The 26302-nt window shown below is 36.7% G+C and overlaps 2 protein-coding genes across 6 annotated transcripts in view; one reads left to right on the top strand and one right to left on the bottom strand.

Annotated features, from left to right (window-relative positions):
- Positions 1-1448, bottom strand: part of EXOC5 (exocyst complex component 5) — a 52701-nt gene extending 51253 nt beyond the window's left edge. Inside the window, exon 1 of the mRNA XM_004426190.3 lies at positions 1233-1448. Within this exon, the coding sequence (XP_004426247.1) occupies positions 1233-1259 (27 nt within the window). The 5' untranslated portion in view covers positions 1260-1448. The remainder of the gene's footprint in view (positions 1-1232) is intronic.
- AP5M1 (adaptor related protein complex 5 subunit mu 1) lies at positions 1358-25442 on the top strand. 5 transcript variants are annotated; one of them, XM_087448450.1, is made up of 10 exons: positions 1358-2003; positions 6476-7124; positions 10150-10377; positions 11762-11901; positions 12624-12709; positions 12803-12921; positions 16609-16705; positions 19457-19535; positions 22923-22974; positions 25347-25442. In XM_087448450.1, exons 1-10 carry the CDS (start codon positions 1930-1932, stop codon positions 25425-25427), a joined length of 1605 nt encoding a protein of 534 aa, XP_087304576.1. In that variant the 5' UTR covers positions 1358-1929; the 3' UTR covers positions 25428-25442. The 5 variants fall into 5 exon arrangements, 2 of the variants coding, with proteins under 2 accessions (XP_087304576.1, XP_004426248.1); XR_015556181.1 differs by lacking the exons at positions 22923-22974; positions 25347-25442 and adding an exon at positions 18571-18740 and having other exon boundaries at positions 19457-19611; XR_015556182.1 differs by lacking the exons at positions 19457-19535; positions 22923-22974; positions 25347-25442 and adding an exon at positions 13493-13578.
- The last annotated feature ends 860 nt before the right edge of the window (positions 25443-26302 follow it).

Raw genomic sequence — 26302 nt, 5'->3', positions numbered from 1 at the left:
ACACTTAAACCTAAGGAAATGCAATTTCCAGATTCTTTCTTGTAATTGTAATCCTTCACTCACAAATTACTATTTTATTACAACTTATTATAACAATATGTTATTACTCTCAACAAAAGCATTATCTATCCAAAAGCTGAGAGAAACCCAAACTACAGAAACAGTAACAAATGAAAAGTTCCCAATTGTTATAAAAACTGAGGCATTCAAATTTTAAGCCAAGAAAACCTGCTGAATCTTAAGCAGAAAAAGGATCCAATTTTCACTTATGGAGAAATTCTCTGTCAACTGCAGTCTTCTCAGTGATTACACTTCTGTCACTAATCATGAAACACAAGCACACACAAACGGTCTTTCCTTCCTTTTTCTTCACATCTCTGTTTTCATTTCTTTCACAAAAGAAGATCCTTTATACGTTTCATTGTTTGGTGATCCAGTTAGAATTTCCCTATTCTATTACCTCAGTCATCACAGCTTCTTACATCGCATTTTACTAAATTAAATTTTAAGTTTTAGAGACTGAAAACGCTCAAAGAAACACATGAGAATGCTCCTTGTCTCCCGCGTCAAGGATTCTCCAGCTGGCAGTGAGGTGGTTTTACAAGACACTTAAATTCCTTAAGACCCGAACACAAATGTTAATTTTAGTTTTGCCTCTCTTCAGTCTGAAAAGCTAAGTAGGCCTTTATTGTCCTAAAAAATACTTCAGCCTTTTCAAATGTCAGAGTTAACTGGCAGGCATATGAGTGCCACTTCTGACATTTACTAACGGAAGAACTACTCAACATCGAGAGCCCCCCAAGTCGTCCCGATCTCAGGAGGCCCCCTTAGAATACCACGCGAGGATCCAAACGACAAGACGGGACTCGCCCAACCTGAGGCTCCCGCTCCTCTTTCCGCTCCCTGAGTCAGCCCTTCCCACCGCTCACCCTGAGCGCATCTTCCTGCGCCCGGACGCCCAGGGCGCCCCTCCACCCCTGCGGACACCACCAGTCCTCCCCGTCCGGGCCCCGGGCTCGCGTCCCTGCCCACCTCCCCACCCGGGTCCCCCAGCCTCCCCTCCCCCTTCCACGCCCCGCCCGCGCCGACACCGGAGCCGCCACCCCACCCCTTCGTGTCCGCGCCTTTCTTCCGAGGGCTGCTCCGGGCAGCCGGCGGACGCCCGCGCCTCTGCCCGCCCACCCCGCCGCCTGCACCGGGCCCGCCACTCCCCGAAGAGCCGCCGGACCCACCTCGAAGAGCTCGGCCGTCGTAGCCATCCCGGCCGGCGGAGAGGCTCGCCTCGCGCTGGATGCCGCCGCCTCTTCACATGCTGCGCCTCAGCGGCGGCGCGCACAGCTCCCCGCTCGGCTCGCGGGCTCCGGGCCGCCGCAGGCTCCGCCGCTCCCCACAGAGCCCAGGCGGGGCGGGAGAGCGGCCATGAAGCGAAGCCGCAGACGCCTGTCAGCTGCCTCCCGGCGCCGCCCGCGCCGCTCCCATTGTCACCGCCTCGCACGCCGGAAGTGGACCTGCGCGCGCACGGTTGGCTGTGGGGAGGGGCCGGCGAGGGAAGCCAGCAGCGGGCGAACCGCAGAGAGGCTCGTCGCTCGGGCGAGTGAGGAAGCGTGATCCTTGCGGGCCACCATCCCGGAAGTAGACTTTAGAGGAAGAAAGTACTGGGGTTGCTGGGGATAAGTAAGTTTGTCGGGCGTCTAGGTGGGGATTCGCAGAAATCTTTGTGGCAGGTGTTGGCCAGGAGAGACTCGGAGGTTTTAGTCGCTTCCCCTGAAGGAGCTAGCTTCTCTGCTGAGCCCGACCTGTTTGCGGTGAGGCGGAAGGTGGCTTGGGGTGAGCGAGCCTCGGGACTTCCGGAAGAGTCCATCTGAGAAAGCCAGTCTGTGTTCTCCCTCGGTGCGACCTTAGAGTGAGCTGATGCGTTAGAGGCTTAGCATGGCCCAGCGAGCGGTGTGGCTCATCAGCCACGAGCCGGGAACTCCACTGTGTGGCACCGTCAGATTCTCCAGGTAAATGCAAGTCTGAATCCTCGGGGATGATGGATCGGAGAGATGGATGGTGTAGCATAGTTTTGTGATGCGGTGTATCCCTGGTCCGTCATCTTGGGCAAGTTGCTTAACCTCTGTTTCATCTGTGAAATGGAGATTTTAATAATACTACCTCGTAGTGTTGTGAGAATTAAATGAGTTGATGCCTGGTACATATTACGTATTATGTGTTTTCTGATATTAACGTGACTCTATCTTAAAATTAACTCCGCCTGTTTAAGATTGCCCTGGACAACTGGAAGGATGTGCCACTAGGACATACAACTGGGGCTTTGGGGGGAAAAAAAAGAGGAGGAGGATTGGCAATAGATGTTAGCTCAGAGCCGGTCTTCCTCAGCAAAAAGAGGAGGATTAGCAGGGATGTTAGCTCAGGGCTGATCTTCCTCACAAAAAAAAAAAAAGATTGCCCTGGAGATGACGAAAGGAAAGGAAGGAACTAAACATGTTTCAGATTTCTCTACTGTCGTTAATAAAAATCATTGAAGGACATTTTCACTCATTCTTCTGGAAAATCCTTGCTGAGCACTATCGGACTATTTTCATCTTATGTTTCATTCCTAGCAATTTTCAAATAGTTTAAAGTTCCTAATTGTTGAAGAAACTTGAAAAGGTACAAAAAATTAAAGTGTTTTCACTTTTTCTTAGATTGCATAAGCTGATCTGGTTCCACTTGTAGAATTTGCCACATTTTATTGAAATAGCTCTGTGAAGAGAACAGTACAATAACTGATTGTAAAATTTGGATGGTAACTGAGTAATCTGTTTCACCTTTTATTCTCAGTGGCTGACGGTTCATTTTTGACAACAAATTCATTCTTCTCTGAGGAGAGCTCTATAGTGAAGAAATATAGCTCTGAATTGAGATTGAGGCAGATAAACATGAGTGTAATTTTAAATAAAAAGTAGTTGGATATGAAAAATTTCCTCTTTGCAACCTAACAATTTTTGTTACTGAGGGCATCAGAGTTGGAGTTGACCATTTAGCCACAGGATACCTGGCTTGCTTCTGTTGTTGTTGTTGTACCTCAAGTAAGGAGATTAATAATATTCTTTAGTGTGGTTCTTCAGCTTCATTAGTCCATCCAAGGTACTCCTCATTTTACTTATATATTTCCTTATATATTTTTTTTTTATTTCTGCCATTGTCTTCCCCCCAAACATATGATTATTACTATCGTTTTATTTCTGTTTGTGTGTGCATTTTTCAAATTACGTCATTAAGTGTGCTGTAGACTTCATTCCCCTTTCTTACATTTGTTAGATTTCTCAGCACTGTTTTTAAGAAGCATCCATGCAATCAGGGACATGGGAAATGTTCTAAATCTATTCTATCCAATATTGTAGCCACTAGCCACATGTAGCTATTGAGCTTTTGAAATGTGGCTATTGTAACTCAATTGTGTATAATTTTAATTTAAGTTTAGATAGCCGCATATGGCTAGTGGCTGCTATATTGAATAGTGCAGATCTAGGCCATTGCCTCTACTTGCTCTGTAGTAACTCCTTTGTTTACCTCCTCCAAATTTTACCTATCCTCTTCCCCTAGTGCTGATATCCCAGGTTGCCTTCAACTCGACCTTCAGAACAGTGTAAAGGGATCTTATTTTCATTTGCCTTTCTCTACGTAGCAATGATTGTTAGCCCTTTGGGCTGCGCCTTCTGTGAATTGCCTGTTCATTTCCATTTTTTCTTTGAGAGTTGCTGGTTTATTCCTGTTAATTTGCAGGAGTTCATTGTGTATTCTTGATGTTAGTCCTATGTCATTTTTAGCTATTACAAATATTTTCTCCTAATTTATCATTGTCAACTTTCTGTTGCCCTTGGTTAAACAGAAATCACTGATTTTTATTGCAATCAAAGTACTTAGCACTTTGGAGGATTTGTTGAAGTCTTGCCCTACCGTTATTTCCCAAAGATATCTTCCTACATTATCTTCTTTTAACTTTATTGTTTTATCTGTTATATTTAGGTCTTTAATCCATCTGTAGTCCATCTTTGGATGTGGTGTTAATATAGGAATCCCATTTTGTTTTTTTCTGTACCGTGGGCCAGTTTTCCTAACATCGCCTTCCAAACAGTATATATTGTCTTCATTGATTTGTGGGGCTATTGTTAGTTTATTATGTCTTCCATATAAACATTGGTATGTCTCACTTCTATTACTTTATTTATCTGTTCTTGTACAATACCATACTGTATTTATATCTGTGGCTTTGTAACTTATTTTACTATCTCATAGGGGTATGATTTTTTACTGCTTACAAAAATGAGTCCCTTGAAGAAGTCATGCTTGTTTTCAGAATTTTTTCCCACTGTGCTCAGAATGTATTTCAGAAGAAAAATTCAGACATGTTTGGGTGGGCTTTTCAATATCTCTATGGAAACAGCAAGAAAATTGGGTTCAAATAATTCATTTGTCACATTAATTCTGTATCATTAAATGAATTAGTTAAGTTTTATTATTTTCAGTTTTCTGACCTCTTGGGGCTGGTGTTAGGGCTAAACAGATACACTCTATCATATTATCCACATATATGCCAAAGGATAATGGCCATCATTTAAGATTTTAAAAAGGCAAATGATCTTTCCTGTATCTAACTACTTATTCACCACAACAAAACTTGTTTTAGATTCTGGTTTAGAGATTTGCTGTTGGATAGATAGTAATAGCATCAGCTTAAGTCTGGCTTAGGTTGGTATTGTATCCCATAGTTGTCAGACCATTTAAGGTTTGAGTCCTATTTTGGAAAAGGCCTAGAATAAATTTGAAATGACAGGATGAGTCATCCAACAAAAATATTTATTGAGCACATATTGAGGCATTGTATAAGGTCACAGATTAACTTCTTATCTTTACATTCAATCATGAGATTCTGACACTTAAGAAGAACTTTAATTATCGTGTAGATAACTAGAGAATAAGACACTAGACTAGAGGCCCGAGAATAAGACACTAGACTAGAGGGCCGGCCCCGTGGCTTAGCGGTTAAGTGCGCGCGCTCTGCTACTGGCGGCCTGGGTTCGATCCCGGGCGCACACCCACGCACCGCTTCTCCGGCCATGCTGAGGCCGTGTCCCACATACAGCAACTACAAGGATGTGCAGCTATGACATACAACTATCTACTGGGGCTTTGGGGGAAAAAATAAATAAATAAATTATTAATAAAGACACTAGACTAGAGGTTACTCCAAAATTCTCAACTATCCTTATCCAGAGATTCAAAGAAATGGCCATTACTAGGTAATTACTGGCCATTACTGAAGTGCTAGGTAATTCTTTCCCTTTCTCAATCAAGAAAATGCATCAGAATGTAAATGAGTGAGGTTCACTAATACATAGGTAACTTTGAATATATTCTTATTTTTCTTTTAAAAATTATTAGTAAACATCAATATTTTATTAGTGAAAAAAATTAATTAAATTAAAAATTAATTAATTAAAAATTAATATCAGTGAAAAAAATTATTTTGGCCACGTGTGTTCTTGATCCTTGGTAAGAATTGCTGATATGGTCTTCAGCCACCTCTTTATTTTACAAATAATAAAATAGACTTAGGGAAGTTAGGTGATTTACACAGAAGTTAATAGCCAATAGATGACTTTGTTCTGGACTTTGGAGTGGAGGGATAAGGAATAGGGAAAGTACTTTTTTGAACTAAGAAAATGTAATCTAACATTTCTGTAAACAAGCAAAAGCATCTTCTCTTCTGTTTCCCCAAAAAAAAAGGTGAATAGTAACTTCCCATTCAGCCTAGAGCGTGCAAACCATAAAAAGTTATTCACCTTTTATTCTTTTTATTACCTCATCATATTTTCCAGAGCCATAGAGATAAACTATTATTACTAAAATGATTGTACATATTTTTGTAAGGGTTGGCAAGAAGATCTGGGTACCTGTTATTCACTATAGGTTGAGTAGAATAAAACATTCCTTTTACAACTGTATCATCTCAACTAGTGAATCCAAAATTGTGGAGGGTAAATTGAGCCACTTCTTTTGATCCTACTCTACTAAGATGGAATCAGGAAAATAAAGTCCTGAAAGATGCCTAAAATGTATTCAGGTGTACACTTCTTGCCAACCAAGCAGGAATCTGAGTGGCCAAGAGCCTAGGATTTTGAATTCGAACTGTGTGCTCTACCTATTTAAAAAAGTAACTAAAATGAATTATTTTCAGTAGTAGATAATAACGCTTTATTATTTGAGATAATATACAAAGTATGCAGCAGTTAGTTACTTTAGTAGGAATTTAACATGTAATGTAGTATTTTTTTGGTTGTGGTTTTTGTGGATATGTGTATATATTTGTTATTGTGTTTTGTGGATATTACTGTTTGCCTTGTGTTTTGGGTTTGTTTTGTTTTTGGATTCTTCCATTTTTATTTTACTTGGAAGAATTGTTTACGCTGTTTTTGTTTCCATAATGCAGACGGTATCCAACTGTTGAAAAACGAGCCAAGGTCTTCAATGGAGCAAGTTATGTGCCTATTCCTGAAGATGATCCCTTTCTTAAAGCACTACTCTTCGAACTTAGATTATTGGATGATGATAAGGACTTCATGGAAAGTCGTGATAGCTGTTCATGCATCAATAAAACGTCTATCTATGGACTCCCAGGAGGAGGTGGAGAACTCTGGCCAGTTGTTGCTTTTCAGAAGAATGACATGATATATGCTTGTGTTCCACTAGTTGAACAAACTTTATCCCCTCGTCCACCATTAATTAGCATTAGTGGAATTTCACAAGGCTTTGAACTTCTTTTTGGAATACAGGATTTTTTATATTCGGGTCAAAAAAATGACACTGAGCTAAATACAAAATTGAGCCAGTTGCCTGACTTGCTTCTACAGGCTTGTCCATTTGGAACTTTGTTAGATGCCAACTTACAGAATTCATTGGATAGTATTAATTTTATTTCTGTGCAAAAACATCCACAAAAACAGCCAGCCTGGAAAGCTGGAACATACAAAGGAAAACCACAAGTTTCTATTTCTATCACTGAAAAGGTAAAATCCATGCAATATGATAAACAGGATGTAGCAGATACATGGCAAGTCGATGGTGCTGTCACTTGCAAGGTGAGATTTTCTCTGGTACTTGTTTTATTGTTCCAGTTAACATCTATGGAGAAAAGTAAAATTTGCTAACTTTATTTTACATTGTTTTATGACATTCTTGATTTTTATTATAAACAGCAGTCATTAGATGTTAGATTCATGTGAAATTTTTTAATATTACCTTTGTGCATTCCTTACTAATTGTATTGGTTATATATTGCTGCATAATGAATTGCCTTATTACTCCAACAATAAACATTTATTATCCTCCTAGTTTCTGTGGGTCAGGACTTGAGGAGCAGCTTAGCTGGGAACTTCTAGTGTGAAGTCTCTCATGAGATCACAGTCAGGATTTCAGCTGGAGCCTTAGTCACCTAAAAGTTTGATTGGGGCTGGAAGATCTACTTGCAAGGTGGCTTACTCACGTGGCTGGCAAGTTGGTGCTGGTTATTGGTGGGAGGCCTCGGTTCCTTTCCTTGTGGACTTCTCAACAAGCTGCTTAAGAATGGCCTCACAACTTGGTGACTGGCTTTTTGTAGATCAACTGATGAGAGAGAGAGAGAAATAAGGTTAGAAAATAGGAAAAGACAATAGAAATAACAATACAGTTAGCAGTGATCAGAGCCATGTTGAATAATGATCAAAAATAAAAACCCTCCAAGTACAATTTCTACAAGTGCATGTTAATAATAGTCTCAGATGTCTTTATTTTTCTACCTTCCTTTACTCTGTGCACTTATGAATATAAACTTTTTATATATCAAACTTAATGTTGATTGACTGTGTACAAATCCTATAGATAAAAGTAGATTTTAAGAGCAGAGAATTAGAACAGTCCTGGCAGACAAATTGGGTCTTTCTTTTCCCTTTTAACCTTAAAAGTGACTTAAGGGGCCAGCCCGGCGGCGTAGTGGTTAAGTTAGCACGCTCCGCTTTGTCGGCCCGGGGTTCACAGGTTCAGATCCCCAGCGCGGACCTACGCACCGCTCATCAAGCCACGCTGTGGCGGCATCCCACATATAAAGCAGAGGAAGATGGGCACAGATGTTAGCCCTGGGCCAATCTTCCTCACCAAAAAAAGAAAAAAGAAGAAGATTGGCAATGGATGTTAGCTCATGGCCAATCTTCCTCACAAAAAAAAACCAAAACTTTTTTTTCTTACTACTTCACATATAGTGGGAGTGAATTAGCAGATGGTTTAAAAGTTGAAACACTAAAATATTTTTAAGTTTTGTAGTCAGGGTGTTTGGCATTTTTATTTTCAAATGTGATTGACTTTATTGTAACTCACCAAAGCACCTTTATAAGGCACTAATTATACATGGTACTGTACATAATGCCTGCGTGCTCTCTAAGTGCTTACATTGTATAGTGGATATATTCTTGAATTCACACAATATGTCATGCAGTAGATAAAACATTAAAAAGTGAAACATTTCATATTAGAATGGAAAACAAAGGTAGGGTCCATAATTAGAAAAAGATATCCATTCAGCAAACATTTTTTTGAGTGTCTCTTAAACATAGCAATGTGCTGGGCACTAGAAGTAAAAAGAAAAATATAACAATTCTTGCTTTCAAAGAACTTAAAGCTTGAAGAGGGAAACAAACAGGGGCACAGAGAAATACCTATGGGGGTGGACAGTTATTACATGATCCAGACTGTATATATGATAGTCAGACTAACTGCTTTCATTTGGAGCTAAGCATTATACCTGCTGAGTTCCACTGACTTAAAATACTGTGCAGGTCTAGCCAAACAAAACATACCAATAAGCATTTTATGGCTCAATTGACTAGTTTTAATTGGGTGCTTTAATAGAGGTAAATGTCAAGTTAGAGTTGAGGTACAAAGGAAGAACCTGACCACACACACACACACACACGCACACACACACACAGAAGCCACTACAAGATTTATGGGAGTAAAGGTGTTTAATATAGGAATTAGGGCTTACTCAAGTGTAGGAGGAGCTGAGAGAATAAAAGTCTCTGATCCTCTGGCTGCGGCCTTCCAGAAATTGTCGCTAATGACTTATAGAGGTAGGTAGAGAAGCCAGAGTTCACAGAGAAGTCTGAGAAGCCTCTACGTCTATCTGTGTTACAACCTCAAAGCAGGAGTGCCTGGAAAGGTCTGTGAAAGTGCTGCATCTGGCCACCACAGCCGTAAAGCAGGAGCTCAGAGAGAGGTCTGTGAAGCTGTCATATCTAGCTTCCATGACCTTCCAAGAATACTTGCTTCCCTTTCCCTTCTACCTTGTATGTCTCTGATGAGTACCTCTTATTGGGAAACTAACCCAGACCACATAGGGAAAGGACATCCTGGGCTTCTCTACATGGCAGAGGTAGGCTGTGGAGGTGACAATGCAGAACGTAAAGCTTTACACAAAGCATCAAATGAGCTGAGTTTACAAGGAGAAAAGAAGATTGTAGCTGAAGAGACTAACACATACAAAAGCATGGCAGTATAAGACATTATGATTTATTCAGGGAAATTCAAGAATCCAATATGTCTGCAACCTAAGTTGCAGGGTAGAAAACGATTAAAGAGGTAGATGGAAGCCAAACAATGAAAGGCTTTTAAAAGTAATTCAACACCGAGGGGAAACTATTGAAAGGTGTTGAGCATGGATACAATATAATTAGAATTATGTTTCATTAGCTAGCTCTGACATTGATGGAGGGTAGAGTGATTAGAGGAAAGCAAATCGAGATACATGTAGAGGGCTATAACAGTAATTGTAAGGCCCTGTACCAATGTGTTTGCAAAAGGAATGGAGAGAAATTAGTGGATTTAAAATAGCTTTTTAAGGGTATTAGATGTAAGCAGAGGGCTCTAGGAAGGCTCTCCTGGTCTCTGGCTTGGGTGTCTGAGAGCATGATAGAACCATTAACCAGAAGACAGAAAGCGAGGAGAGCAATACTTTGAGAGAAAAGTGAATGACATTGTGGAAATTGACTCAGATGAATTCAGAAAAGCCTCACCCAGAAGAATATGCTTCTAAGATCTTGGAATATCTAATATCTGTTTCTATTTGTATTGCAGTGTGATTTAGAAGGAATCATGCCAAATGTTACCATCAGCTTGAGTCTCCCCACCAATGGATCTCCACTTCAGGATATTCTAGTTCATCCTTGTGTGACTTCTCTTGACTCTGCCATTCTGACTTCTAGTAGCATAGATGCAGTGGATGATTCTGCATTTAGTGGACCTTATAAATTTCCATTCACTCCACCTTTAGAGTCATTCAACTTATGCTACTACACTTCCCAGGTAAACAACCTTGGAAAAGTTGACACTTTGCTAATCTTCATATTTATGAATTCTATTGTAAGCAAATCATTCATACTTTTGGTCCAAATGAAAACTTTTCATGAGTTATTTACCAGACAATTGATGAATAAAGATGAAGATTCAGTTCTTTGAATAGGATGCTTCTTATCTCTGGTGTCTGTATCAGCATTGAATGGTTTTCAAAGACATGGGATTTATTGTTTTTTAATGTTCGCTAATTAGGAGTAGATCCTGGTATGATTTAGTCATGATTTGAACCATGGACATAAAATACCTCTAATCCCAGCAACTGTGGTTACAAATACGTAATATTATTAATAGCTATTTATTGCTTATTGAATAACTGCTGTCTATCAGACATTGTCCTAAGCACTTTACATGTATTTTCTCCAGTACTATCAGAACACTTCAGGTAGATATTATTAGCCCCATTTTATAGATGAGGAGAGTCTTAGAGAAGTTAAATAACTTGTACAAGTTCATATAACAATAAGTAGTAGGGCCTAGATTGGGACCCAAATTTTCCAGACTCAAAAACCCAACCTCTTTTCAACTGTACCATTTATCTCTTGTCCTAATTGTGAATCAGTAGTTTAGAAAAACCTACTCAAGCTAGCTTAACTAAAGAGTATTTCTTTTGAGAATGCAAGAGGCAATCTGATTGTCATTCAAGGATAAGAAGTAGACCCAGGCCGTACAGGGACCAGAACCAAAAAATTAAAATTAAAATCACTCGGTACTCAGGGTCTACACTGTCTGTTTCTTCTCTGCTTCTCAGTCTCCGCTTCCAACTGGTTTTCTCTGCTTGCGCATGACCTACACCTCTAGGACCTGTACTGTATAAGTAGAGTCTCTCTATTTCTTACTTCAAATGTACCAGAAAGAGTGGCTGGCTCACACCAGCCTACCTATTGTTTCCACTTCAGTCAGTTATTGATAACTAATTGAGTAAACTACTGCCGAGTCAGAGGGTGGGGGAGTCACGAGATACAAATGGGCCAGCAGGAACTGTGGGCAGGGCATCAATGATGGATATGTTATGTCTAGTGCACGTCCTATGTTGCAGTCATGGGGAGCCTGGAGGAAGGGAACCTGGGCGAGCAAGAGTAGGAAAAAGAATGGATTGCACACCTTTGTAAGGCACCTTTCTCATCTCTGGAAACAGAGATGGGAGAATCCCTGCCCTTAGAACAAATGTAGCTCCATGATCTATTATCAGAACAACTTGGAGTAACCCAGTAGTCATTAAAGACATCTGTATATAATGACTATATTACTGCAAGGCTATTTTCTCAGTCACCATTGATATTTTAGACCCATTAACCTGAGAATTATATAAAAATTTGTTTGTGTTTGTTTCCAGGTCCCTGTCCCACCAATTTTGGGTTTTTATCAAGTGAAAGAGGAAGAAGTACAACTAAAAATAACAGTTAATTTAAAACTTCATGAGAGTGTGAAAAATAATTTTGAATTCTGTGAAGCTCATATACCTTTTTACAATAGGTAGGAATAAAATAACATGATGCCATGATTTCTGCCTTCCTTAGTACCTTCCCACTGCCCTACAATAAATTGTCTTTGTTTTTTACCTTATTTTTAAGATCTAAAAATTTTATGGTATTCAAATGAATACTGATTCTGAACTAAAACATAGTCATAAAAATAATTTCTTCACCTTTAAATGTGTCTTTGTTTTTCTGGTTAAACTTGCTAGTAAATATAAACTTAAGCCAATGTAGCTTCCTCAGGGATTATTTCACTCCTGGCTTTATTTCTGGTAATTTCTCTGTACTCTACATACAAGTCAAGCCCAACTGTCAACTACCTGGTGAATTAAGCCAATAATGTCATAAGATTACTTCCTCATCAGTTCTACTTTTAAATTTGTTCTATAGCATACTTCTTTTCAAAACCTAAATATATAGTAAAATCAGTTTTAATGTTATATCAATCCATGTGGCTGTATTAATACATTCTATATGATTTTATAGTTGTCTTTAGAATTAATAATGAAATGTATGTCATCACCAAAAATGTTTATTGTGTTCCTGGTGTTTCTTGAGATGTAATATTCATTATTTGTTCTACTCTGTTCTTCAAACTTGAATACAGATCTGCTTTTATGCTGTCTTGTATTAAGTAGCAGTAGCAAGATTTGACTTAGATCTCTTAAAACTGTTAAATCTGTGATCATTTTTTCTATCGTGTCCTTTTCTTTTTTAAAGAGGTCCAGTCACACATGTGGAGTACAAAGTTAGTTTTGGCCAGCTTGAAGTATTTCGAGAGAAAAGCTTATTGATCTGGATTATTGGTGAGCTAGGTTTTGTTAATTGAATCTTTTTCATTTATTTGCTGTAGAATCTACTTAATTTAGAATAGTTGATTGGCATGTTTGTGTTTTTAGGACAGAAGTTCCCAAAATCAATGGAAATTAGTCTTGCTGGAACTGTAACTTTTGGAGCCAAGAGCCACAAGAAGCAGCCATTTGACCAGATTTGCATTGGAGGTACAGCATATTTAAAGGTAAATATATTTTTGTGGCTCACCACATTAGAAACCTTTCCTTTGTTTCTAAATTACACATATGTAATTGATTTTTAATGTTTTCTAGTCTTTTGGGGAAGGGCTTCTGTTCTTTTTGTTCATGGTAAGTTCTTATTTAGATTTTTGTGAGACTGTTTTTGTTTAGTATTAGTCACTTTCTATTTCACTTAATACTTAAAAAATTTTAAGGTGGAACAGTTAAGTATAACTTAAACACTTCAACTTAACCTACTTCTACCCAGCTTTTAGTTATCACATTTGAGATTTGTATACAAAAAATATAAGATGTAGTCTTTCCTTGACCACAATGGTCAAGGAAAGCTTTGCAGTAGAGATGGAGTTTAAACAAAACTCTGAGGCCCATATAAGCATGAATATGAAGCCTTGAAGAGTGACTAACATTTGTATAGGTAAAAAAATGATTTAATCACAGGAATGAAAGATAACAAGGCATGGTTAGGAACCAATGCTAGAAACATACATAAAGCTGAATAAGTGATTTAGGTCTGGATCATAGAGAGTTTGAATCTGATTTTTATTCCTTTGTTAGAAAATGTTATGCTTTTTTTGAGTATGAGAGTGGTCTTCCAGAAAGCGATACTTTATGAAGCTCAATCTCGAATGGATGTGAGAAAGGTGAGTGAAAAAAAAAACTAGAGACAAAAAAAGAAACTACTTTTTAGTTATATTAGTATTCCACATGAAAGGTAAAAAGTTAATGATGCTGAGCTAGTGTAGTGTCACAGAAAGAGAAAAGAAGAGAGAAAAAGGAAGAGACTGCTGTAAGAGCTGTGATAAAGGTAAGGCCTTGGTCACTAGTTAAATATGGAGACAAGAAATAGTTTTAAGTCAAAGATGGGGGAAGGGGGAGGGAGGAGGGTGAAAGGGATAATTCGGCACATGTGTGTGGTGATGGGTTGTAATTAGTATTTGGGTGGTGAACATGATGTAATGTATGCAGAAATAGAAGTATGATGTACACCTGAAATTTATACCATGTTATAAAGCAATGTTACTGCAATAAACAAAAAATTTTTAAAAATTAATTAATTTTAAAAAAAAGAAAGAAAGAACCAAAACTCATCACCTCCTAAAAAAAAAAAAAAAAAGTCAAAGATGGTTTTATTTAAAAAAATGTCTCTTAAACCAGACTTAAAGCTGCAAGAGGACAGAGACCATGGGAATCTCATTCATTCATTGTTTTATCACCAACATCTAGTTTAGTACCTAGCCCACAAATATTTCATTAATGGATGAATATACCTAGAAGAAAGTACGGATATGGAGAAAGTTGGGAGGAAGTAGGCTTCATGTATGTTGCTGGTGATAGCAACATATCCCAGTATAAGTGTCTGGTTGGTAGCTGAAAACCTGAAACCTGATTCTCGAGAGAGAGCTCAACTGTATATAAAGATTTAGGAGTTATCCATGGAGAAGAAATAGTTGAGGCAATGGAAATGAATAAGATTAGGAAAGAAAATAGGAAGAAGATTCAGAAGAACCAATGAGGGAAATTAGAGGTGATCAAAAAGTTAGTGGGAAAAGCTAAATAGAATGATATTAAAGAAGAGATATTGAAATCTATACATAGCAATTCCACTTCTGGATATTTATCCAAAAAAAATGAAAACACTAATTTGAAAAGATATATGCACTCCTGTGTTCATTGCAGCATTATTTACAATAACCAAGGTGTGGAAGCAAGCTAAGTGTCCATCAGTAGATGAAAGGTAAAGAAGATGTGGTATATATAGATATATAATGGGATATTACTCAGCTGTAAAAAAGAATGAAGTCTTGCCGTTTGTGACAACATGGATAGATCTAGAGGGTATTATCCTAAGTGAAATAAGTCAGAGAAAGAAGAATACCATATGATTTCACTTATATGTGGAATCTAAAAAAAACACAACAAACAAAACAAAACAGAAACCAACTGATAGATACAGAGAACAAATTGGTGGTTGCCAGAGGAGGTGGGGTAGAGGGAAGGGTGAAATAGATGAAGGGGATTAAGAGGTACAGGGATTAAGAGGTACAGACTTGCAGTCATAAAATAAATAAGTCATGGGGATGTAATGTACAGCATAGGGAATATAGTCAACAATATTGTAATAACTTTGTATGATGGCAGATGGTTATTAGTCTTATCAGGGTGATCATTTTGTAATGTATATAAATGTCGAATCACTATGTTGTACACCTAAAACTAGTACAATATTGTATGTCAACTATTCTTCAATAAAAAAATAATAATAATAAATGCTAATATTTTGGATATATTGGGTTATATAAAATACATTACTAAAATTAAAAAAAAAACAATTAGGGGAAATGGTGGTGAAGTCAGAAGTATACTAGTGATACTCATTTCTTCTGTCTTGGCTTCAACTGTGTCCACAAGCTTTGTTTCCATCACCTAACCAGTTATAGTCTCATTGAAAGCATGTAATAAATATTTGTGTTAACTGGATAGGTTTAATCTTACAATATCTAGTTATATGGAAATAACCTTGTAATAACTTCCTGCATCCAGAATTATCCCAAACAAGCAAGCAAAAGCCCTATACTATTAAAGACAATTTGAATTGCAATAGGAAAAATATTGCTGAGAAGACATAAAAATTACATTCTATACATGTGATCAGTTAGTTTGGCAATCAAAAGGAGAAAGTTAGGAAATAGGGGAAATTTGCAGGGAAGGAAGATAGAAGAAAAAAAGTATAGAAAAGATATCAGGATATTGCAAAACCGGGAGCCTTTAGCAGCTAAGATGAAGAGAAACACAGCAAAAGGAGATTAGAGCTCTGTAAGACATAGACCTTTCATTGTTCATGTGAATATCGTTGGGGCTCAGAGATACCCCTGCGCTATGCCTTCAGACAAGGTGCTAATGGCCCTCTCTATTATAGCACAATGTAATAATTGGCATTTATACTGATGACGCCACATTATCAATTAAATCCGGGAACTATGGATTACATTTTAGAAAGGTTTTTTAGATGAGAGAACAGGTGATTTTTAAGGTTAGTTCTATAAAAGTTAAATTTTAGTTTTCTGAAAAATTAAGTAGAGCATCTCATTCATTCCAAACACCAGAAACCGGTGTTTCTGTTTTAGTAATTGCATTCTTGTGTTTTGCTAGAAAGTGTATATGTTTCTGTTAAAGAAAGAATTATGATCTGAAATATATCACAACCACATAGCCTTAAGAGATAGAAGAGAATATATAGAACACCAGACACCATAGGGGAAGGAGCACCAGCTCTTGTAATCAGTCGAGTCTGAGTTCAAATGCCACCTCTGCTACTTGCATGCTGGGATGCTAATTGCTTCCATCTCTGAACCTCAGTTCCCTTGTTTGTAAACAGAGAGACTTTGCAGTATGGATTAGAGTTCATATTAGTGAAGTGCCTGATATGTGTTAAGCACTTCATAATGGCAACCTTACAAAGCAATGGCCCTAATGCAAAGGGGAAAAAGTGTGTGTATATGTGTACATATGCACACACACACATGCACACAATATTCAAGTTTAATATTTCTGATTTTTATTTTGTGAACTATGTGGAATAAAATTCCTCAAACTGTGTCAAGGGAAAAAAATGTGACTATCATTTTTACCAACTAATCACCTCAATTTGGTACATTTCTCTTCTTTTCTAGCTTCGTTTTAAGATCTTAGATTACACGCTCACTGGGTGTTACGCGGATCAGCATTCAGTTCAAGTTTTTGCATCAGGAAAACCAAAAATAAGTACAAGTAAGTTGTACAGATTCAAACTAACATGAGGGAATTAAAATGGTGTTATGTAATTATTACATAAGGTAAAATGTAACAGAAAGAGATCAGAGAATAATCCCAATTTTTATAAAGTCTGGCCTGATCTTGTCCTGTGTAACAGTTTGTGTACTTTACATTGCCCTTTGCCTTCTTTATGAAATGGTCTGGACAAACAAGGATTGGCATAGAGGTGGGCTTTAGTATAAAGTTGGGTTTGTCTTGCTCTAGTTATAATATACTCTTTGTTTCAGAGGTTGTTCACGGAGGCTTTGGTGTTAGACAGACAAGAGTTTGAGTCTGGCTCAGACAGTTTATAGTTTATTAGCTATGTAACTGGGCAAGTTAGTGAACTTCTCAAAGTTTTAATTTCCTCAGCTATAAACTGGAAATAATAGTATTATTTACCTCAAGATTGTTATGAGGTTTAAAAAAAATTATATGGACCAAGCACTTAGCATGATGCTTAGCATGTTGCATGGATTCAATAAATGTTAGATATTAATTATTATTTAAAATTTTAAATATTTTTAGCAAATGTTGTAGTCAATGAGTGTTATTAACCCCCCCCCTCTATTTTATGAATAGGAGGGCAATAGAAAGATTTCCTACCTTCAGCGAGTTTGTTGGTTGTAAAAATATATATATAGTGTATATGAAAATATAGAGAGATAAAAAGCAATTAATAAATGAACTCAAATTATTTAATTCAGATCAAATATGTATATGTGGATAGAACAGAAAAGTAGCTAGAATGAGTTGTAGAGTTAGCTAAACGTAAGCAGAAACCTTTTGCCTCATATATTAAGGAGAATAAAGCTATTATATTTAGATAAATATTTCTTAAACTAAGGATTAAACTAAAATAGGTAGGATAGGACTAGATTTTGTACTTGAAAGTTTCAAAAGAATTACAGGACTCAGAACTACAGAATTCTAAGCAATTACTTGTGAATGGCAATAGTAAATTCTATTTAATGTAACCAGAATAAGCCATATTCTTTACCTCCCTGGGCTTTCCCTGTGTTTTCTCTGACATCGTTTTTCTGGTTGCTTTTTAAAGAAGTGCATATATATAGGAGAGTCTTATGTCATTTTGGACAAACCAGTGGTTTTGTCCAAATGCAAACAGACCATTATTTTAGGTTGTAGGAAATATGTTGTCTCTTTAGATAATGTCTAAAGTATTTTAAGTATCTTATTAATGTTAACTAAACATATTGTAGTAATTCTCAGAGAGCATAATACAGGATGGGATGTTTCAGTAGTATACCTGCTTCTTAATATAAAATATATTGAATGAGGGCCGGCCCGGTGGCTTGGCGGTTGGGTGCGCGCCCTCCGCTGCTGGCGGCCCGGGTTCGGATCCCGGGCGTGCACCGACGCACCGCTTCTCCGGCCATGCTGAGGCCGCGTCCCACATACAGCAACTAGAGGGATGTGCGGCTATGACATACAGCTGTCTGCTGGGGCTTTGGGGGAAAAAATAAATAAATAAAATCTTTAAAAAAAAAAAAAAAAATATATATTGAATGAAAGAGGTCATTTTAAATGGATAATTATGACCAGTCTTTTATTTCCTTCCTCTGTTTCAGAACATGACTACCACTTTGTACAACTATGTAAAACCTTTATTTTGCCATTATCTTGACAATAAAATCTATGTTCACAATATACAACTTAGTTCTGAAAATAGTTTAGTAATGCTAATAATAATGTTAATTTAAATAATAATAGCTAGCATTTATTGCTTAGTATGTGCCAGGCACAGTTGTAAGTATTTTATGTGTGTTAGCTCGTTAATCCTCACAGCACCCTAGGTAAGTGTTGTTATGTCCATCTTACAGGTGAGGATGCTGGCGGAACAGAGAGATTAGAGTCACATAGCTGGTAAATGGCAGAACTGAGAATCAAACCCAAGCAGTGTGCCTGGCATCTGCCCACTTAACTAGTTTACTCTGTTGCCTTTCAATGTTACTAGGTTCTCAAACTGAAAAAAAAGAAAAAAGGCAGCAAGGTAATATATCCTTCCTTTATCCTTTTCATTATGAAGAAGAAAGGTAGAAAAGGCAGAATTGGTTATCTAGTGATGTGTGTAATAATAAGAGTTTACATGTGTCTAGCTCCAAATGAGCATTATTGTCTGAATTTTACATATCAGAAAACTTTAGTTCAAAGAGGTTGTCATTTGTCCAAAGCTATTAAAAACAAAAAGCCTAAATTTAATCAGAACTATAAGAAACCGCTAAAGCAACCTTTTTAAAACGTTACTGGAAAGTCAGGTGTTTATTTCTCTCTCTGAAACTTTGAATGGGTAAAGAATAGCAAGATCAGAATCAGGACCTGGTGAAGAGGTTACAGAAGGGAAACCAGTAAAAGAAATTTTAATGTCTTTGTAGTTGAAGTAATGGTCCATAAAAAACAGAATTTAGGGAAAATGTGAGGGAAAAAATCAACAGATTTGGCGTAAATGAGGGATATTGGTGTAAATTGGGCATAAATAAGCTCAGAGATTGATTCTGTAAATATTTAATAAACACATATTTTTAAAGTGGTAAAAGTTATAATAATCCCTTGATAAAGTCAAATTAAAATCAGTATTTCAAAGTACTACTGCCTTCCTTGAAATAATTGTGTTCTACAATCTTAAAATATCATGACTTTGTTCTCTCACTGAATTTTTGTTAAGATAATATAGTCTTATCATTTCTTTCTTTTTTTTTTTTTTTTTAGACCGGAAACTAATTTCTTCTGACTATTACATCTGGAATTCTAAAGCTCCTGCTCCAGTAACATATGGATCATTATTACTGTAATTGTCCCATGTTTACATGGGATTCATACAATAGTAACAAAGCTTAAATTAAATCACAGTCTTTCCTTTTTAATGTGTGTGCATATAACCTATGAATGAAAAATCATTGAATGAGTTAATTATAAAAATGCTCTTGTTTAATGTCTTTAGTCTGACATAGTTTGAAACGACATTTTGAAGACTAATGTCTCCAATTTTGTTACCCTTTGATTTTACTCAAATGTGATTTAGAGCATAAAACAGGTGATTCACTTTAGGCTGGTTTTGGACTAGTCCTGGGTCATCCTGCCACACATGTTCCTTCCTGCGCCTGTGGCAGACGTGGCTAATCAGTCACAGCCCCCTTCTCCACTGCTCCCTCCGGGATACTGGCTCGGGCTCCTCGGGGCAGAGCTGCAAGCGGCCGCTGCCACTGCATTGTGGATGGCTTCCAAGGCAAAAAGCCACCTGCTCTTCCAAACCTAAGTGCTAAGCTCCTGGTACAATATATTGTTACAGAATACCAGAGGCCACATTAGAAACATCTCTTGAAAAATCTCTTGTAAATCTCTTGAAAAAACAGCCAATGAAAGCAAAAGAAAATTGTTTAAATAGTAACTTGTACTTAATCAGAACTGTCGAATTGACTAATAAAGAATCTGCATAGTTCTATTTAAGGTGTTTATCTCTGTTCTAGAGTTACTTTTCCGGTGACCTTATTAATCTGCCACAATAACATTTCGCTTAGGATGTCAGTAGGCATATTAAGAGGGGTGGGATACCTTCAGAAGATGAGCATAGTGTTTTGTGATCACTTAATGTCTGCAGCCAAATTTTTAAAGATAAACTTAGGTGTAATATTGCTTTTCTCCTGTATTATATTGAAATTCATTAATGAATGAATTCAGGTAAAAATTCAAAAGCTGTTCTGTGGTTAGAGAGTATCATTTAATTTTATTTCAGTCTCACGTAGCATATTTTCTTTAAATTTGTCACTCGCACTTTCTTATTAGCATTCTTTTGGTTTCTTCAGGAGCCATCCAGTCATACTCTTTATTCTCTACCTTTTACAATTATATCTCTCATTCTGTTTTCAAAGCAGTTCATTGTCAGGTTAGACTTTAAACGACCATCAAGAAAAGATGAGGGGCCAGCCCGGTGGCACAGTGGTTAAGTTCGGCGCTCTCTGCTTCGGCAGCCCAGGGTTCACAGGTTCGGATCCTGGGTGCGGACCTACACCACTCATCAAGCCATGCTGTGATGGCAGCATCCCACATACAAAATAGAGGAAGATGGCCACGGATGTTAGCTCAGGGCCACTCTTCCTCACCGAGAAAAAAAAAGAGAGAGAGAGAAGATGAAATCTCAAGATCCTCAAAACTTAATCCATGTCAAGTTTCTTTTTACAAAACAGAATTAGAAGTATTACAGAAATATGCATTACAGGTTGATATTCAATTAAATTATCTCTTGGTTTCTGTTTTTTAATGTCTCCTAAGGAAAAGCTTTGGAAAAAGCTGCTAACTCTTGAAAGAGCTATGATAGTTTGAAGGGACGTTGCATATAAATTTAGGATTTGAAATATGATTTTTTAATTCAGATCAGTCCTACTCATTATAAACTCTCTTTCTGCAAGGTATTATCATGGCATAATGTTCTATGTTCAGAATTTTTCCGAGTAACAAAAAAAATTGAATAACTGCCTGACCAGGACTTTACCTTGTTATTCTCGCTTAATCATAGATAATCAGTAGTAAAAACTTTCCTTTTGAAAGAAGAAAAAAAACATTTACTTTAAGTTATTCGATCTCTCTTAAACTCAAGGAAATCTTTTTTTTTTTTTTTTTGTGAGGAAGATCAGCCCTGAGCTATACATCTGTGCCCATCTTCCTCCACTTTATATGGGTCGCCGCCACAGCATGGCCTGACAAGTGGTGCGTCGGTGCACGCCCGGGATCTGAACCCGGGCCACCAGCAGCGGAGCGTGCACACTTAACCACTACGCCACGGGGCCAGCCCCTTAAACTCAAGGAAATCTTAACATTTAACTTATGTTAATTTTAATGGAGCCATTTGGATATCTTGATTGTATAAATGTTTAGCAAAGTACCGTAAGGATAGGCAAGAGGCATTTATCTAGTGAGTAGGCAGAGATTCATATAATAATCCCTTAGGGGAAACTTTCTTTGTATGCAATCAGAAGAACCAGTGGATCTTTGATTTGACATTTCTGGAAACCTGAGGAAAATCTAGGGACTACTGGAAAAGTATAGGGGCTATGGGGAACCTGCTGCCATCTGTTGCCATTCCATTCTAACATAACGCTACAGAGCTAAAACCAACTCATGTTTTCATCCCGTTGAGATCAGCTGGGCACACTGTGATGCTTTTGATTTTGTCTAGAAACCTGTCACTTCAGGATAATTTCTGAAGACAAAGTCTGTTTCCCGTTTGGTAGGTGACCTGTTTAATGTTTTCCCTGTGTCTGGGAACTCCTTAGTGTAATTAGCGACCTTTGAACTCCACAACTAATCCTGAGCTATTTTGTATTCCTTACTCATCTTTAAGGCTGGACCTTTCTTTTCTTCAGAGTCTGCTGCCACAATTAAAGAAGAAACAGCTGCATTTCAAAGGGATTCCGATTCCAGAAGCTTAATCGTGATTGACATGTTCTTATTCTAAGCTATAAGACACTCTGAGAGTCCTTTCTTGGGTTAAAACTTCAATCATTTTCTAAAAAATTATCTCACTATGGATTTTATTCATTTCTTTGATAGCTATTCTTTGCATTTTTTAACTTGAAAGATGCATTGCATTTGCAGTGAATATGAGCACCTACTTCCAGTTAAAGATTTGGATGGTGTCAGACCTACTCTAGATGCAAAATTGCTAAATTCCCTTTTAGTGCCCAAGTATGATTATGAAATCTGATGTCTATCATATGGGTAATTATACTTTAGTAGACCCAAAAGGTACAAAAAGTGTTTGGTTTCTGAAAATGTACTCCAGAAAAATGGTTCATGATTTTGGTAAAACCCTTCCTTTCTTCATTTTTTTACTAAACAATATTGTTAAAACTTTTTAAAGCCAGCAATACCATTACAGTGTAAGGCAATACCTTTATAGTGGTGGGCGTTTTATACTTTTTACTTTTTAAATAATTGATTCAAATGTCAGGATTGAAGTAAATAGCCTTGTCAGGAATTCTTAAGAGGATTATTTGTTTAAAAAAATTTTTTTGATTAAACATTAGTCTCATAAAATTTAATTTTTTCACACCAACTCAATATTTATAAAGAGTTAAAATTATTGTGGTTTTATACATTGTGTGCTTTAAGATCTTTCAAAGCACAATTTTATACATAGTAACAACTGCTAACATTTTTCTTCTATTTTCTGTTATAGTGTTTCAAACTACTTTATAGACATTCATAGACTCCCGTACCACCCCAGAGAGGTAGGTAGGTCAAGTTATCATCCAAAGCCTCTGCAGGGACTGCTGCCACAGCAGAATGGTTGTTTCTAAGACAAAGGTCAGAAAAGGGATGTTAATAAACAGTCCTCAGGTTTAAGGGACTTTTTTAGGATTACATCTTAAATTCCAACAAATCAGATTTAGGAGTTACTGAAAGTGAAATTGATCCATCCCTCATCCAAACTTTGCAATACTTTCCTGTTCTGACATCATTTAGATAGTTAGCTGTATTATCAGATTAAAAACCATTGTACCCGGCTGCTGAAAGGAAAAGAAGGCAAAAAGCTAAACATGGGATGAATTCTGAACCTTTTAACCTGGCTGAAGTACATTGGTCCCTGTTATGCAAATACCTTCAATCCTCTGCTAAGTTCAGTGGAAATAATTTTCTTGAATGACAGGTTTATTCAGCAAGGATTCAGTTGGTGATTAATCCCCCTTTGATCTAGGGTATTTCACTTAACTACCAGTTACCTCGTTCTGACAAAGTGCAACTGAGATTAGGGAGATCACTAGAACACTACCAGGGTGTGCGTTTTTTCTCTCTAACCTTTTAAAGCAAGGGCCAAGAATGCAATTTATTTTCAGTATTTGAAGATGTAAAGTCCTGTCTGCTAAGTTAGAAAGTCAATTGAATACCAAATGAAGTTTATTTCTTACGTAATAGAACAAACATTTCTTTTTGCTTTGCCGAACAATGATTTTAGGAAACAGGCTTTGAAGAAAGAAGAAAGAAAAGACTACATTCTAAGTATATCTTCTAGTTTTGTTTCTTATACTAGAGTGTATACTTATTGGCCCTGAGATAGCCTAAAAATCAAAGTAGTGGCCCCAACTTCTGTTTTATTAAACTGCACGATTTCTCCCCACCGTCCCCCCATTAAAAAATGTCATGCCATGTAGTGAAGAAATCCCATTGGGGAAAACGTGTTCTAATACACAGTTATTCATCTTAAGACTTCTGATCTCAAAGCTTTATTTGTTAACTTTGTCCTTTATTGAGGAAAAGGAGCTTGTTATGTTCCCATCATAAGAATAATTGCATTCATTTTTAGAATGAATGTTTTTTTCATAACGGTAAATGATGCCATTACAAAAATACTTCAAAGTAATTATTTTAAATTATCAAAACAACCATTTTCCACAGTATTGTTTACTATTTTTTCTGCTTTTTTCTCATTTAACTGGGTACCACGTCTTCCATAACTTTAAACTTTGAAATATTCTATGGAATTTTGCATAATATTTTAAGAATAAAATTTTAAGATGTGTTTCATGCTAAGTTTCTCAAAGAATTCTCTTTTAAAAACTATTATCAATATCGATGTTAAATTGCAAGATGTCAAATTTGGGAATTTATTCTTTAAGTATATTTCAATACTTTTAAAAAAAGAAACATAATGATTCCTAAACAAATTTGTTTTTAAATATTAAATTATTATTAATGATTAATTCTATTATTGTAGATAAAGCATTTTTTTTAATTCTTAAAATTATTCATTATTCTATTCGCAGTTTGCAGTACAAGTTACGTATTTATATAATTTTTTTATACATTTTTTTGGCTCAAACTTTTTGTGATCCAGTTTCTAAATTGAAACAATGACTCAAAGAAGTGCATATCTAACTTATGTTGGTGGGAAACCAGCCTCTCTAGTTTCAATTTAGTAACCAAAACTGTTGCTAAGTATCTCTTGATAGCAAGTTACTTAAGCACAGCAAAATTGAGGATCAGAAAAAATACAAGATGGAAGGCAGGATCCCCCGGCTATGTTTCTAGGAAACTAGTATTTTTTATAAATAGCTATTCTATGTGGTAAATATTTAGTTAATAAAATGTTGCAATATATTTTGAAATATGCCATCAGAGAAAGAATCTCTATGAAACATATGTACGTGTGTGTATTTATGTAATGTTAGTGTGTCTGACTTGGGGGGCTACCTAATGAAATATTTCAGTATCATGTCAAAGGAAGAAGAATATTTAAAGTCAAATATTCAAATAGCTTCCCTCCAAACACCATGTTAGTTAACAGTAATGAAGAGGTTCATTAAAATGAAAATTGCCAAAGAACTCATGAGATTACTCTTACAAAATGGTTAAAGCTCTTTTGAGCTGAAGGCTTTTCAGCTAGCTTCTAATTTTTTTCATGAACTATTTTATGGCTATTGATGATATTATTGTCCATATATAGCCTGGAGCAGTGCAGTGCCTTTTCCATATTACTAGTTTACTGCTTTGTAAGCAGGTTACTCTTGAGGTCCAGGTTGATTTTTCTAAGGCCCTGGCTCTTCTGTGTGATTGTTCGCAGTGTGGTGTTAATGTCTGATGCACAACATTTATATATTGACAGGTGCCCTGGGATGGAAACCACCTGCTGAATTGTTTTTCCAGTAGGACATGTGAGAATTTGTGTATCTTAATAACCCATTAAACATTTAAAGTCAAACTGTATGTTTCTTTTAAATGTCTTCTTTTTAAGTGATAGTGTCTGTAAAAAAATGATTGTATGGTTAACATTACTAATAATAAAAATGAAAAATAAAAAATTATTGTGATCATGCTTAAAATTTTTACTTTTTCTTTCAAGAGACTTGAGTGCCCTCTGCAGGTTATAAAGAGATAATTAATGACCATCTTCATTTTTAAACCCTGTGATTTTTCCTTTTAGAAGCATAGCCTGCAGAAATGTGATCCATTTTATTTATATTGTTAACTTTGTTAACAATTAACAATATAACTGATTGAAACAGGAGTTTTCTTGTCTTTGCCAGTTTTTTAGTTGTGTTTAGTGTGAAGAGTGTAATACCATTGAATCTTCCAAATCACTTAGCTGGTGCTCTTTAAATGTTGGAACTATACACATTGGAGCTAATACACATTCCCTCACAGAAAGGAGATTAGGAAAACATTTAGTTATTTTGAAATTTATTGAACGTGGAGAATAACTTGATAATTTTCCATTACATTTTTAGAATATTATATGTTTGAAATAAGCCTTGCTTTGTCAGTATGCATTATATAGAATTTTAAAATTACATGAGAGTTCTATTTCGATCTTGTTGATGAGTGATATGAGTGATGTTTGTGTTCAAGCTAAAAAACAAGGCTTCTTAAAATTTCTTTATTTAAACAAAGGATTGAACAGATATAATGCTTTGGTATTTTTGTCGCATAGGTCTTCTAACTAGAAAGAATATTTCTTCTATTTGAAGAGCAAAAGGCTAAGGTTTCATTTCTGAGTCACTCATTTCAATGTACCCATACTTTCTCAATGGGTATAACAGATTTGTTTCTAAAGGATATAGG

Source organism: Ceratotherium simum, chromosome 24 (assembly GCF_057802395.1).
Source record: "Ceratotherium simum simum isolate JZ-2026a chromosome 24, ASM5780239v1, whole genome shotgun sequence".
NCBI classification, from domain to species: Eukaryota; Metazoa; Chordata; class Mammalia; order Perissodactyla; family Rhinocerotidae; genus Ceratotherium; species Ceratotherium simum.
The sequence above is the reverse complement of the archived record's forward strand: the minus strand, read 5'-3'. Positions and strand labels throughout refer to the sequence as shown.